At 40.8% G+C, this 13796-nt stretch overlaps 1 protein-coding gene across 3 annotated transcripts in view; it reads left to right on the top strand.

Annotated features, from left to right (window-relative positions):
- Positions 1-11880, top strand: part of ELAVL4 (ELAV like RNA binding protein 4) — a gene marked incomplete at both ends in the record, with an annotated part of 61207 nt that extends 49327 nt beyond the window's left edge. The window contains 4 exons of one of the 3 annotated variants that reach the window (XM_084211800.1): positions 5162-5315; positions 5676-5901; positions 7301-7339; positions 11553-11880. In XM_084211800.1, the coding sequence (XP_084067926.1) occupies positions 5162-5315; positions 5676-5901; positions 7301-7339; positions 11553-11880 (747 nt within the window). Of the gene's footprint in view, positions 1-5161; positions 5316-5675; positions 5902-7300; positions 7340-11531 lie in introns of all 3 variants that reach the window. The other 2 variants (XM_084211799.1, XM_084211801.1) reach the window with 2 other exon arrangements.
- Between the last annotated feature and the right edge of the window lie 1916 nt (positions 11881-13796).

The raw sequence follows: 13796 nt of genomic DNA, 5'->3' as shown, positions 1-13796 counted from the left end.
TCTGAAGAAATGGGATGTGCAAGGCTGGGTGGTAAGGAGAGGGTGTACAGAGAGATCAGGGCAAAGCACAGGAGGAGCTTGGATGCTCTGCAAGGAGGAAGAGATGGAAGGTTGGGGTGTTGGAAGGTGCTGGGAATAACTGAGTATGTTGGACTGCAGCAAGGAGGGATTGGCATTTTTGAGTGTCTTGTGTGTGTTGGACCCCTTTTTTTCCTCTTTCCTGAAAATTCACATTAGAGGCACAAACTGCAGATTTGGGATGTAGCTGTTTTATAGCTCCGTATAAAATTACCTGCTTGTTTTCTTTTATGGTAGCTCACAGTTAGTCAAAGAGGGGTCATTTCCTGTGGCTGCTGCTCCCCAAGATAAAGCCTTGAACCACAAACTTGAAAGATGCTGCAGACCTGGAAAGCCTCAGCTAAGTTGACTCCTGTTTTGCTCTTTAGGAGCTTCTGTCAGTGTAACTCTTCGGACTTCGTAGTGCTTGTTAACAAACCCTCCTCCATTCTTTGTGCCTGCAATGATACTGGTGCTCAGAAGACCTTTCAATGCTGCGTTTGAAGATTCGGCTTTGGTTCTGCTGCTTTCAGCAGGCACCAGAGTCTTTGCTTCTTAATTTCATGCATCTTCTCTTAATTGGGATTTCTCATTTTACTGCCTCGGTTTTGCCAGTGAGTCCTTTTCACTCCACAGAGCCAGAGCAATTATTTCTCTTAGCCTTGCTCTTGATGCAGCCAAGAGTGTTCCTAGGTTATTATCTATGGATGTCTTTCCTGAAATGATGGGATAGACCATTGTACCTGCAATTATAATTAATCTCTGTAAAATGGCATTGAATCGCTCAACAGTAAAGTGCATCGTCACTCCCCTCCATCCCCCAGCCAAGGGCTTAGTGAAGAGAAAGGACAGAGCAGTGCAAGCATCAGATGTGAAAGTATTCCAGATCCTGGTCTTCAGCCTCTGGAGCAGAGGGCTTTTGTGTTTGCTTGTTCTGACAAAGCCCAGAGCTTTCACAGGATGGTGTCTCAAATCTAGTTTTGCACAAAATTAGGACACAGTTGAGGGTCTGGAAGTGGCTGTGGGAAAGTGTCTCTTTCTGCCATAGCCCGTTCACTGGTGCTAAGCAGATTTTGCTTCTCGTTCTGGAGGTGCATTAAACAAGTGAGACTGTGCTTTATTTACATTTGTGAGGCTTTTGAGTGGTTGTTTTAAAGCTCTTCCAGTTTGTACTAGTGGGATAAGGGGCAGCAAGTGAGGGAAGGGTTGTCCCCATTTTTAACTGGACTTCAGGCAGAAAAAAGCCAAGTGACTCACCCCAAAAATCACACAAGAAATCCTGTGTCTCAGGGAGTCACAAAAGGACAAAGCAAAGTCTCTGTATTAAGGTCACCAAAAGGTCTGGTTTTTTTGAGTGTTACAAAAACTTTCTGAAAGCTGCCCAGGGAGTCACTTAACACTGACTGCCCCTTAGCTGCTGGTGGCTGCAGAGGTGTCCTGCGTGGGTGACCTGGTGGTCCTTGGGTGCCTGTGCTGCACCCTGGTTCAAGGCTCCTGCATGGTTTCCATTCTCCAGGTGAGAAATGGTAGATGCAGAGAGACACATCTCGAAGAAGGTTGGTATCTGCAGAACTAGCTGCTTGGTTGCTGATCAGATGTGTCCAGAGCAGGGTGGCTGTGCTGGCAGAGCATATCGTTCAAGGAGAGGATGATGCAGTTCCTCTTCATAGCAGACCAGAGTTAAATTTTACAAGGAGGCTTCTAGAAATGGACTTGGATGTTTGGGAAGTCCAGGATTAGCACAGGAGTTGAATGCTTCTCTTACAGGGAGCAGCAGCAGAGTGGTTAAGTGGCAGTGTTCAAATGGCTGCTGTTGCTTGTTCCAGAAGATAAATGGGATGTGTTCATGCCTCTGGGTGCCTTTGCTGTGGGCTCTGGCTTGGGAAGGCCAGACCACTTCAATTTATGTTCTGAAGCGTCTCGACGTTAGTAATTCTTTAAAAAGTTTTCTATATGGGAAAGAAGGTAGGAAATCAATAGGGAAGATAATTACTTGGAGATGTTTTCTGTGCACCTGAAGAAAAATGTGCTTTGCCACAGAAGATATGAAATGCTGGACTTTCTGATGCTGCAGTGGTGTTGGGAAACAGTGGTGCAGCCTCTGGAGATAGCTGTTTATTATGAAGAGAAGCCCTTACACAGGCTAATGCTCAATGTCAGATGAGAAATGTCCTATTAAATGTTTTTCATAGTTATTATATATGTATTTATAGAAAATAACATCTGAGGCCAGCAAGCCATTAAATGAATTGTCCAATATTTTATTATCTTCTTTGCAAATTTGACCGCAGAACTCCTAAATGATCTTACGCAGTGAAATCCAACACCACGGTTCGACCTTCAACCGTTGCACAAGCGGACAAACATTTAATGCTGAGAAATGCCTGGGTCAAACAGTAGTTTGGTGTTCTCTAGCTCATTATTTGGAATCCTAGCCAACACAAGGAATTCATACTCTTTTCTTTTTCAACGTTCTGTTTCATTACAGGGTGCTAACACTGCCGTGAGCAAAGGAAAGGGAAAAAAAAAATCATTTTTGAGTGTGAATATAAAGAATTAATGCAGCGTCCTCACGCAGCGCTTTGCGGTTTGCAGGGATAAAATGGGAGCTGGTTTTTGCTCCCATTTTAACTCACACAGCATAAGGAGCTTCTGGTGTGATGGAGGGTCAGGGTGGGCGATTTCTTCCTTTGATAGCTCACACACGGGAAGACATCCCGTCCTCAGCACTAACTGAATAATAGCTTGAAAGCAGGATGGCACACTCTAACCGATCGATTTGTCATTGGCTGACCTCAGAGGGAAGATGAAAAAGATTCAAAAGCAGATAAATAATTGACATTACTAGCCTTGAGTCCATTCAGCTCCGCAACCTTTTCTCCTTGATATTAAAGACGGCTGAGTTGCTTTTGGCAGCTTCTTTCTTTGGCTCAGGCTCCCCTGCAGCCTGAATGTTTGATTGCAGGAGGAAATAAAAACTAGACCTGAGCAGCAATAGGTGTTCACATGTGCTGTGAGTGGAGGGTTTGGGAGTGTGAGCAGCCTCTCCTTCCTCTGCCTGCCTGCGAGGCCCACGAGAGCAGAGAGCCTTCTGTAAGTAGAAGTGTATATATATATAAAATGTCAGGCACTCATTGCTCTGGGAAGTAGTGTTTTTTTGCATATCCCAATACTTTTCATCTTCCCTGTAACGTGGCATTTGGTTAATGAATGTGCCAGAGTGAGAAACCCAAAGGAAACCCCTGGCTGTTTGCCCAGGAACTTTATTCATTTTGCTGCTCTCAGTTTTGAGGAATAGGTAAGATCCCTACCCTCACTCCAGAGAGGCTCTTAAACGTTTTTTAAGCTGTTATTTCTAAAGTAGGTTAAACTGTAGATGACTGAACTCTTACAGTGCCCTCTCAAGGTGAGGCATTTGTGGAGTGGGGAGGGAGAGTCTGCCTTTCCAAATGCCCCAGCACCAAACCAAGCTGTAGGCAAAAGCACCGTGATTATCCCTGGTGTCCCCAGGGTCTGGATTGAGCCTTGTTACATAAAAGCCAAGTGGTGCCATCCATGTGTGTTCTGGTCCTGGGTCCATCAGAGGGGTGCTCGGGACCAGCAGGGAAGTGATGGAAATGCTGCACCCCATCAGGAGCTCGTGGGCTGTGGCACAAAATCGTTTCTACCCCAATATCCTTCTTCCTTTTAGCCCCTGAAGGTTTCTCCTCTTCTCATGTCTGCTTGAGCCTTTGTGCTGTGTGCCGGAGCTTGCCTCCATTGATGCAAATGTTTTATCAAGCCTCTATTTCATATTTCATTCCCTGAATTTTCCACCTCCTCTCCCCAGCCTTCTCTGTAAATGTTAGACTTAAAAGGTTATGGACAAACATGTAAGTTATAAAGAAATTGCCAAAAACCTTAAAAATCTAGCATCTTTAGAGTTTGTCTGCTATTATGCAGAGAAGATTGTGGAAGCAAATATTAGTCATTAACATAATTTTCTGTGTTGAGTCAACATCTATTTTTAGGTGTGGAGCGCATAAAGACAACTCTTTGACACATAAAACACATAGACATCCATTTGACATCATCTGTGTTCAGGCTGAGGCTCGGAAAGAGGGGAAGACAATTACTGAATGTATTGTATTTGTGATGGGAACCCCCCCACTTCCTTCCTAGACACATTTTAAGACATAAAGCAGGAGAGTACTGATCTGTTTATATTGAAATAAATCAAAATGAAATGCAGAATATTCAGCTTGGGTTCCAATGCTTTTTCAGACGTGCTGCAAAGTAATTCATGATCTGTGTTGAATATTTGCCATTAGACTTTATCCAGGAAGTGTTTTTATTATGTTAAATGTGTTTATTCTAAATGTATATATTATTTTAAAAGTGCAGAAGGCTTTTTATGCACCTATTATAATTATAAATCTGATTCATAGGTAGAAGAGCAGTTAAGAGGCTTGAATTAGTAATTTTCCAACAGCACACATGCAGAGCCACAGCTAGATTTTCTTGTTTGCTTGGTCATAATATTTTATGGTCTGATTCTGGGCTTTATAATGCAAGGGAACTTCTCGTGATAAATTGCAGATCCGACAATGAGTGTCAGTCTACAGCTCCCTGAGCAGATGTTCATTTAGTCTAATTTCACCAGTACTTTACTGTTCATCCAGAACAGATCTTGCCAGCTCAGGATGCAAACACAAAGAGAGAGAGCACAAAAGATCGCTCCGCAAATAACCTGATCTGTTTCAGACACTTGGAGGGGGAAAAGAAAAACATGCAGGAACTTCAGCGTGCGGGGCTGGCTACGGCAAATCATCCTCACACCCACAGCCGTGGGGGCAAATTCCCAGAGCCGTGCGTGGGAAGGTGCACGTTAATCCACCTCTGAACAATGGGTGTTTTATCGCTGCGCTTCTGAACCCTTGTGTCTGTTTTAAGGTCTCTGCAGTTCTTCCTTTGTTCCTCCAGCCTTTCCTGGCTCTGCTGCTTTTGCAGAACAGGTCCTGTCTGAACTGCAGGGTTATGTCTTGTGAAAGAGCAGAACCTTATCTGTCCAAAATGCCCAGGGTGGCTGTAGCTCACTAACACTCCTCTCCTTTTCTCTCCGTAGGTGTCGTATGCCCGTCCAAGTTCAGCCTCCATCCGGGATGCGAACTTGTATGTCAGCGGCCTTCCCAAAACCATGACCCAGAAAGAATTAGAGCAGTTATTCTCACAATATGGGCGCATCATCACCTCACGGATTCTGGTTGATCAAGTCACAGGTTAAAAGAAAACTTTTCTTGATAAGTGCATGGGTTTGGTTTTTTTTTTTTTTGGGAAGCGGCAAAATTGCAAATGTCTGCAGCTGGGTTTTTTTGACTTCTCGTGTAAAATGCAGTGCCTGTTTGCTTATAAATGTAACTAGAGGTATAACTGCTGCCTCTTTAATGAGGGGCTATCAAAATACAGAATATTGTTTACTTAAAATCATTGGGATTGGAAAGAGGATTTTTCTTTACAGGACTTTTCTTAATTTGCAAACCACCTATTGTGTGAAGTCGAACCCAGCGTTCAGTTTGTTCGTTGCATAAATGAGGCTGTTCCTACGAATATTCATCTCTTCACATGTTCTTACTTCCCAGGGGTTTCTCGAGGTGTGGGATTTATCCGTTTTGATAAGAGAATAGAGGCAGAAGAAGCCATAAAGGGACTAAATGGCCAGAAGCCTAGTGGTGCTACAGAACCAATTACTGTGAAGTTTGCCAATAACCCCAGCCAGAAAACAAGCCAGGCACTCCTTTCACAGCTGTATCAGTCTCCCAACAGACGCTACCCTGGACCACTTCACCACCAGGCTCAGAGATTCAGGTAATTACCTGGAAAAGAACTGAAGTTCCACCAGCAACAACAATGTGGGGCAGGTGCTGTGCAGGAAAATATGCTTTAGTTGCGTAGGCTGACCTGATTTTGTTTGTAAAATTAAATATTCTTTCCTGGAGAATGAGGAGGAAAATCTGCTGACAGCAGTAGTCATGTTGTATTTACTAAAACAGCTGAAGTACTGTACAATCAGATCTCATGAAGGCTCATAGAAAAAGGGAGGACAGAATAGAGTTACTCTGGTAATCAAATGAGCAGTGACTGTCCTGTTCTTTCTCTCTTTTTGGGTAATGCTTTTATTTTCTGCTATATTACTACAGTTTTGATGCAGCTTAGACTTTGATGTTAATGACAGTGGATTGGTAGCAGCAAAAAAGCTGAGTCTGTCCCAGTCAGCAGGAGTATCATTAAATTTATTAGCCTGAGATATCTGCTCTTAGTATAAAGAGCCCTTGTATTAGTCTTTGGTGTGAGGCTTCAGATGCTTTTGGGGATGTTTTATGCTTTGCATTCTGAATATACTGTTTCCATCTGATGCATAAGGCAGAGTTAGCAATATGTGATGTTCCTATTACTTTCATACTTAATAGTTCTCAGGCAACCCAGCTTTCAAATAAAAAAGTCTGCCTTCAAGAAAGAAAACTTGGACATATTTGCATAACTGAGTTGCACACTGGCTTTAGAGAATTATTCAGAAGTAATTTTAGTGTGGCAGGGATGAAAAGTACTAATGAATTAAAGATCATAAAAAGTCAGTCATTGGATACATTAAATTTACACTTGTTTTTGTGTCTTTGGCATGCAGCTGTGTCCATTGAGGTTATCACTGAATCATTCCATGGACAGAAGGACTTTATTGTGCTGCCATGGAAAGCAGATGATTATATTCTACAAAATTTGGTGGTCAATTTAGATTGACATCTCATGAAGGATTAACGCTAAATATATATAATAAAATGGGGAGAATGTATTATACTAAAGCAGATTATCAAGAAGTTTTCCAGTTCCAGCAGTTTTGGACTTAATATTTTATTTTTAAATTAACTGTAAATATTAAGGGGAGCAGTTGAATTACCAAAAAAAGGTTGAATTATTAAAAAAAAAAACAAACACAAATTCTAAGTGCATTTTTTAAAACCCAGCTCTGGAGGTTAAGCTTTTCTCTAGACTGTAGACAAGTTTAAAAAAGGCTTTTAAATGCTGTGGTGGAAATTTAAGCACAACCTCAGACTTAACAAAGCCGGCCGGGAGTTGTTAGGCTCCTTAGATGTGTGGGAAACTTGTTGAACGTTTCTTCTTTGAAAATGGAACACTATTAATAATAGTTCCATTGAGCGATCTTGCCATCTGTGAGACATTAACCCAAAGACCCTCCTTCTCTTTTCAGGCTGGACAATTTGCTTAATATGGCCTATGGCGTAAAGAGGTAATTAGAATTCCACAGATTGCCAGATGTCCGTGTTGGCACAGATTGGTGCTACAATTTATTTTTTTTTAATTCACTAACTTTATTTTTTTTATCCCTTCTTTTCTTCCACCAGCATGTCAAATTCTTTTTAAGTTTGGACTTCAGTTGGTTTTGTTACTTTAAAGGCCTCACATACAAGTTCTGTGGGGTTTTTCAACCTTTTTTTATTTACAGGTGGGCTTCTGAAATGGTTTAGGTGCCACAGCTACAAGCATTGAAATTGCAGTTGCTCTGCTAAGTGGTGCTTTTTCCAGAATCAAAACTATTAACTTGAGTTTTCAACAAATCTCTGATCTGATAATGGAAAATTTAAGTCAAAAATCAGAATTAGGCTGCTGTTGTCTCTCACAACTAAAACCATCTTTCTCCCGCATCTGACATCGTAAGTTTGACTTGAAAATACAGCTGTGTGCACCTCAATCAGCCCAAAGTTTCTTTTGTTACAGGTTTAATACTTTGAAATTTTTTTTCAGTCCTTGAAATTTATTTTTTTGTTTGTTTAAAATAGCTGTGTGTTTGTATGTGCACGCATGTGTGAAAGCTCAGCTGATCTGTCAACATTTCTGCTGTTCCATGAGTATGTTTGGTAGCTAAAATGAGATGATGTGTTGTTAGTGTTTCTTTTAATGGCAACATCAGCATAAGCGATCCTTGCAGCAAAACAAAGGTGTAGTCTTATTCCTGATGTTGCCCTAAAATGTCCAGATTAAGATGAGAAAGTACTCCTTAATCTTCTGAAATGGTCTGCTCACCACACTTGAAAATTACTTGAGCTTTTTTTTTTTGAAGCTCATCCTCTAAAAAGGTATGGTAAGTATATCTTTACAGTAGCTAGTAGCAGACAGTAAGGTGGGCTTTAACCCCTCAGTAACTCAGTACAGCTCTGAACTCTTGAGTACTCCCAAGAGGAAAGTCAAACCAGAGCTTCTCCCCAGCAGCAGCAGTGCTGGTGTTCATGGGCACGTTGGCTGTGTCGGGATATCCGTAGTGGTGATGGGGATGCAGTGAGTCAGCACCCCCTGCCTGATTTTACCACCCAGCCCTCCTCCTGTGCTCTCCCACTTTATTTGTTCCTTGATATCTTGTCAGAAACATGGAAAGACTCCCAGCTGAGTGTCTGTCCAAGTGCAGGTCAGTGTCAGAAGGATGGGTTTGTTCTGGGAGGCTTCCCTGGGTTTTTGCTGCTGCTGCTCCTTTGCTGGAATTGGGCTGGCGTGTGGTGCAGGACAGGCTTAGCCTGAGCAGAGGAAAAGAGCAATTACCTGCATTTATAGGTTATACATCTGCTTTCTCAACATTGTCTGCGGTGTTACTCTAAAAACACAGCAGTGTTCAAAGTCATTTTGCAGGCATCTTAAATTAGTTCTTATCTCCTCTCAGCAAACCTTGTCAATTGTACCTGCACTCGCAAAACCTGAATTTATAGGTGCAGGGTCACAAAAAATACCACACTGATAATTTCTGAAGCTGCTTCAGAAACAGGAGATTGGCTCTCCCTGTGCTAACTGTGTGGTACTGATGGAAAACGAGGCATGCTGATATGGAAAAAAGATTTCATTGAAGCTAATTTCAGATCACTTGCTAGAAGCAAAGCTCCTTATGTGATAGGTGATCTTGTATTTGTGTCAATACAGTTGCACCAGTTTCGTGCGTGTTTTGTTGGATTTACAGCAGCTGCTGTGCTCATGGCACATAAATAGTTGAAAGCTGCATAGCTCCTAAAGGTTTCCAGGGAAAAGCTGCTCTCCAGTGAACTGTAGGAAACTTTAACCCTTTGCATCAGGGCAGCATTTCTTTAAAATGCAAAGCCTTATAATGCATTGTGACACACATGGCTTTGCATTGTATGGGTTTTATTTCCCTTACTTAGAGCATGGTGTGTCCCTCAGTGTTGTATTTCACATTAAATTTAAACATTCCAGAAAGGCAGTGTTTGCTGGCTTACGTGTGTTACTGGCACAGTCAGCACTGGCCAGCAATGGGCTTGAAGTCCCATCTTCCAGATTTCAAAATGAGCTGAATCTGTTGGCTTGTACAAGCCCTGGCTGTGCCTTATTTCCAATCCTTACTTCCACCTGCACTGGAAGGAGCAGTAGAAATTGGCCTTGTCCAGCCTTTCTGTGCTGAACTGTTCTGATAATGTCACTGGTTTCACTGTGAAGGAGAGAAACTAAAATGTGTCGAGATAAGGATTTGAAAAAGTGAAGATGAGTTGGAAAATTGCCATGGATTTTTAATAAACTGTCTGCAAACCTTCCTGAGGATCTGATGCTGTGAGCATTTGTGAGCTGCTCATTTACAGCACAGCTACACCCCAGTGATGATCCTCAGCTTAAGATGTATATTCCAAGTGTCTTCTTTTTCCCTGAATATACATAAAAAGTGCTGTCAGGCGTCAACAGAACAGTGAGCAACCATCAAGTGTGTAGTTTCCTTTATGGTTATTTAATATACACTGCATAATATTGTGCAGACTGTGAAACGTGGAAATTATTACAAGTGTAAAAAGTTTTGGAGAGCACAAGAACTCGCTCAGCAACAGAGTGTCTCCCTCTGCTCCCTCAATCATCGCTCAGAAAATCCTGAGGAATTATTATTCCATTCTGGTATTGAAACTCATCATATTGAAGGTACACGTGAAACTGGATTTTTAAGACGTTTCCTCTGTGCGGTTGTTATTTTAAAACATATCCCAAAGTGTAGCTTCAGAAAGCATGTCAATTTTTTTTCCACACTGATGAAAGGAAAATTATGTTGATCCTGAGGGCTGATACTGCTTAACATCTTCATTAATAACCTGAGTCATGGGCTGCGCTGCGCCCTCCTCGCATTAGCGGGTGACACTGAATTGGTGAGGAGCAGGGGCTGTCACTGCTGCTGGCCGTGGCTGCCACTGGGGAGACCTTGGAAAGCTGCAGGAACACGCTGAAATTTGGGAAAGGCAAATGTAGAGTTTAGCCCCTGACTGCCGCCTTCAGCTGCCTACAAGGGGCTTTAGGAAGAGGGTGAAGCCAAGTTTTTAGCAGAGGTCAGAAAGAGGAGGACAAGAATCAGCAGTGACAGGCTGCAGCAGGGGAAATTCCACTTGAGGATAAGGGAAACTCATTTGCGGTGAGGATGGAGCCCTGCAGCAGGGGCTGCAGGAGTGGAGTTCCTGTCCTTGGAGATTTCCTAAGCTTTCCTCTGCAGGGCCATGAGCAGCAGGTCTCATTTGGGAAGTTTGCCTTGCTTGGAGCAGGAGGCTGATCAGATGATCTCCATAGATCCTGCCCAGCCTTTGTTATCCCATGACTGGATCTGTGTTCGTAAACACCCGGCTTTCTCTGCTCTCTTGGGATATTTGAAGTAAAGTCCCAAGGGACAGAGAGGGAGAAACAGTAGGGTGCTCTATTGAATTCTGGGAATTAGTCCCTACATTGACTTTTTGAAGGACCTAAAGCCTGTCTTGGAAATGAAGCCTCACAGTATGAAGGTATCAGTGATGTGCTCATTAATTGTATTTATGTTCTACTTATTCTACAATTGCTGCATAAACCTTCTTTCATATGTGGCTGTCTTTAGTACTCTTTGTTACCTGGATTTTTTCCCCAGTGTATGTCAATTAAGGACCATGTTAGGAGGAGAAATAAAACCTACCACTTAGAGACATCTCTAATAGTATTTTTAGCTGAAGAAGCTACCGTTACAGCTGAATCCTGATAAAGGCATTTCTTATTAATCTTTAAAGTAGGTCTTGAAGTTTGCTTGGGATTTTTCGCAGCAGACTAGTAGGAGATAAATCACTAGATCTCTGTTGTCCTGAAACTTATATCAGTGCTGGAAGTAAGTGGCAAATTTCTACAGGCCCTTTTTACACGAGCTGTTGTTTATCACAGTGTGTGCAGGCCCTCTCTGACTCAGATTGTCCTCAAGCATTTCTTTTCTGAGGTCTTTGTACACATCTAAGCACGGCTTATCCTCGGAGGGAGATGCGTTTATGCCCAGATCTGCCGATTTTATTTAGCACAGCTCCCCTCCGCTTGAGCAGGAGTTAGAGAGCAAGGGTGGCTCATCTTCCAGGGACAGGATCCAGAACCTTCAGTACCATTGGCTTATTTACTTGAAAGTCTTGGAGCCCTATAGCTCGTGCCAAGAGATATATTTAGAATAGACCCCTCTTTTTGCTCGGTAGGTTTTCTCCGATCACAATTGATGGTATGACGAGCCTTGTGGGAATGAATATCCCTGGTCACACCGGGACTGGATGGTGCATCTTCGTCTACAACTTGTCCCCCGACTCGGATGAGAGCGTGCTGTGGCAGTTGTTTGGTCCCTTTGGAGCGGTCAATAATGTCAAGGTGATCCGTGATTTCAACACCAACAAGTGCAAGGGATTTGGCTTTGTCACCATGACCAACTACGATGAAGCTGCCATGGCCATTGCCAGCCTTAATGGATACCGTTTAGGAGACAGAGTATTGCAAGTTTCCTTTAAAACCAATAAAACCCACAAATCCTGAATTTCATATCCTTACTTACTAAAATATATATATATAAATATATATACGAACAAAACAAAACAAAAAAAAAAACTCTTCAAGGCTTATATTCAACCATGGACTTTATAAGCCAGTGTTGCCTAAGTATTAAAACATTGGATATCCTGTGAGGAACAGGAAAGGATTTTATAATGCTTAGAAAAAAAAAAAACCTTTGATGCATTGAATGTTCTTTCATAGCTGTCGTTGTTGAATATAATATACATAGATAACAATGTGCAGGGATTTTTACCCGGCCAGCTAGTTTTACTACCTTCCTTGAAGGTGGGTCTTTTTAAGATGACCATTCACTCATTTGAAAAAATAATAAAACAAAAAACAATTTTTACGAACTAATGGGATTAAAAGCGAGAAAAAAAAAAGATTTTTGTTTTCTTTTCTGTTTTTTCAAAACATTGATTGAATCAGATTGGTAAACCCCCCACACAAATTAAAGAGGAACAATAAAAATTGCAAAAAGAAGAACATAATTTTGCAACTTTTTTTATTTTTCCTTTTTTCTTTTGTATCATGTGAACTAAACAGTCTTCTGTTAGGGAATGGGGTAACGGGGGATACCTGATGACATAACAATTTAAATAACATTAACAATGTTGCCAAAGAGGTGGTCTCTTTGCTGAAAATGGGTTTCAAGAAAAATCTATTTTTATAAAATATAAAGAATTTTTACAAGAGAATCTGGATTTGAGAAAAAATATTTTGACTGGCTAATTTAGGGGAAATTGACAACTTTGTCATGTTCATACTGCACTGGTAACTTTTTAGAGATCAAGATGTGTGTTTTAAACTGGATTAGTAGATTGTTTTTTGAAGGATGGGCTACAAACAGATGATCTTCGTATCTTTTCATAGCATGTAATAAAAATATTAAATACAGTACGGGAGAGTGTTCTTCCCAGGCACGCAGTTACCCACAGTCAAAACCCAAAAGCAAGGAGATGAGTTGCAAGACGGTTTTTCTTTAAGTCATCAGTATGGGATATCAGCAGAACAAAAGTTAAAAAAATTAATTTTTTGATCAAAAACTTCCTTGGTTTGAGCAGTAGGTGCTACAAAATTATTTACATATCTTAGTATCATAGTTAAATGTAATGTGTTTAGAAAAAAATACATTTGCTTTAAATTTGTTAAGAATTTTCAAATTCACTTTATAGCCCAAGCTAATATAATTGGGCTGTGTTGGCACATTTGGAACACTGTTTATGTTGCTTGAAACACTTATTTATTTAATTGCCGATGTGATGCATATGGCCAAAATCAAATATAGCTAGTTTGGCTAGTCTACTTATTTGTTTACTTAAACTATGGGAAGAAGCATATTATTGTGTCATTTTGTTGTGTGTGTATGTGTATATATAATATAAATATATATATATATAAAGTTATTTTTTCTTTTGGTTAATTTATTATAAGTTGTAACACTTTGCTAGTTTTGTTTGTATATGTCTTAAAATGTTTTCTTATGATACTTAAGTGACAGAGGTATCAAGGTAACTTGTGTAGAAATATTGTTTGATATATTGTCATGTTTGTTGTGAATATTTTTTCTTACTGCACAGTAGAAAAGAAAACAACTGGGTCTTTATTTTAATGTAATTCAGATTGGGGAAAACAGAGCTAAGGGAACAAAATGACTGAGGGGGTGCTCTCCCATGTCCAGTGCACTGATCATTTTAGTATGTTTGTGCTTTGTACGGTTATATATTTAAAACAAAAAAGGGTCATGCTCTTCCCTGAGTACTAGAAACAGTTACTCGCTATGCATAATCTAGTTGATAGTTAAATTTGCTATTGCTTTTCTTGTCTTGTTATATAAAATCTTTTCAATACAAGTTTAGTCTTAATGGTAATAAAACGTTATGGTTATTTATAACTTG

This window comes from Fringilla coelebs, assembly GCF_963513975.1.
Source record: "Fringilla coelebs genome assembly, chromosome: 9".
Taxonomy (NCBI): domain Eukaryota; kingdom Metazoa; phylum Chordata; class Aves; order Passeriformes; family Fringillidae; genus Fringilla; species Fringilla coelebs.
The sequence above is the reverse complement of the archived record's forward strand: the minus strand, read 5'-3'. Positions and strand labels throughout refer to the sequence as shown.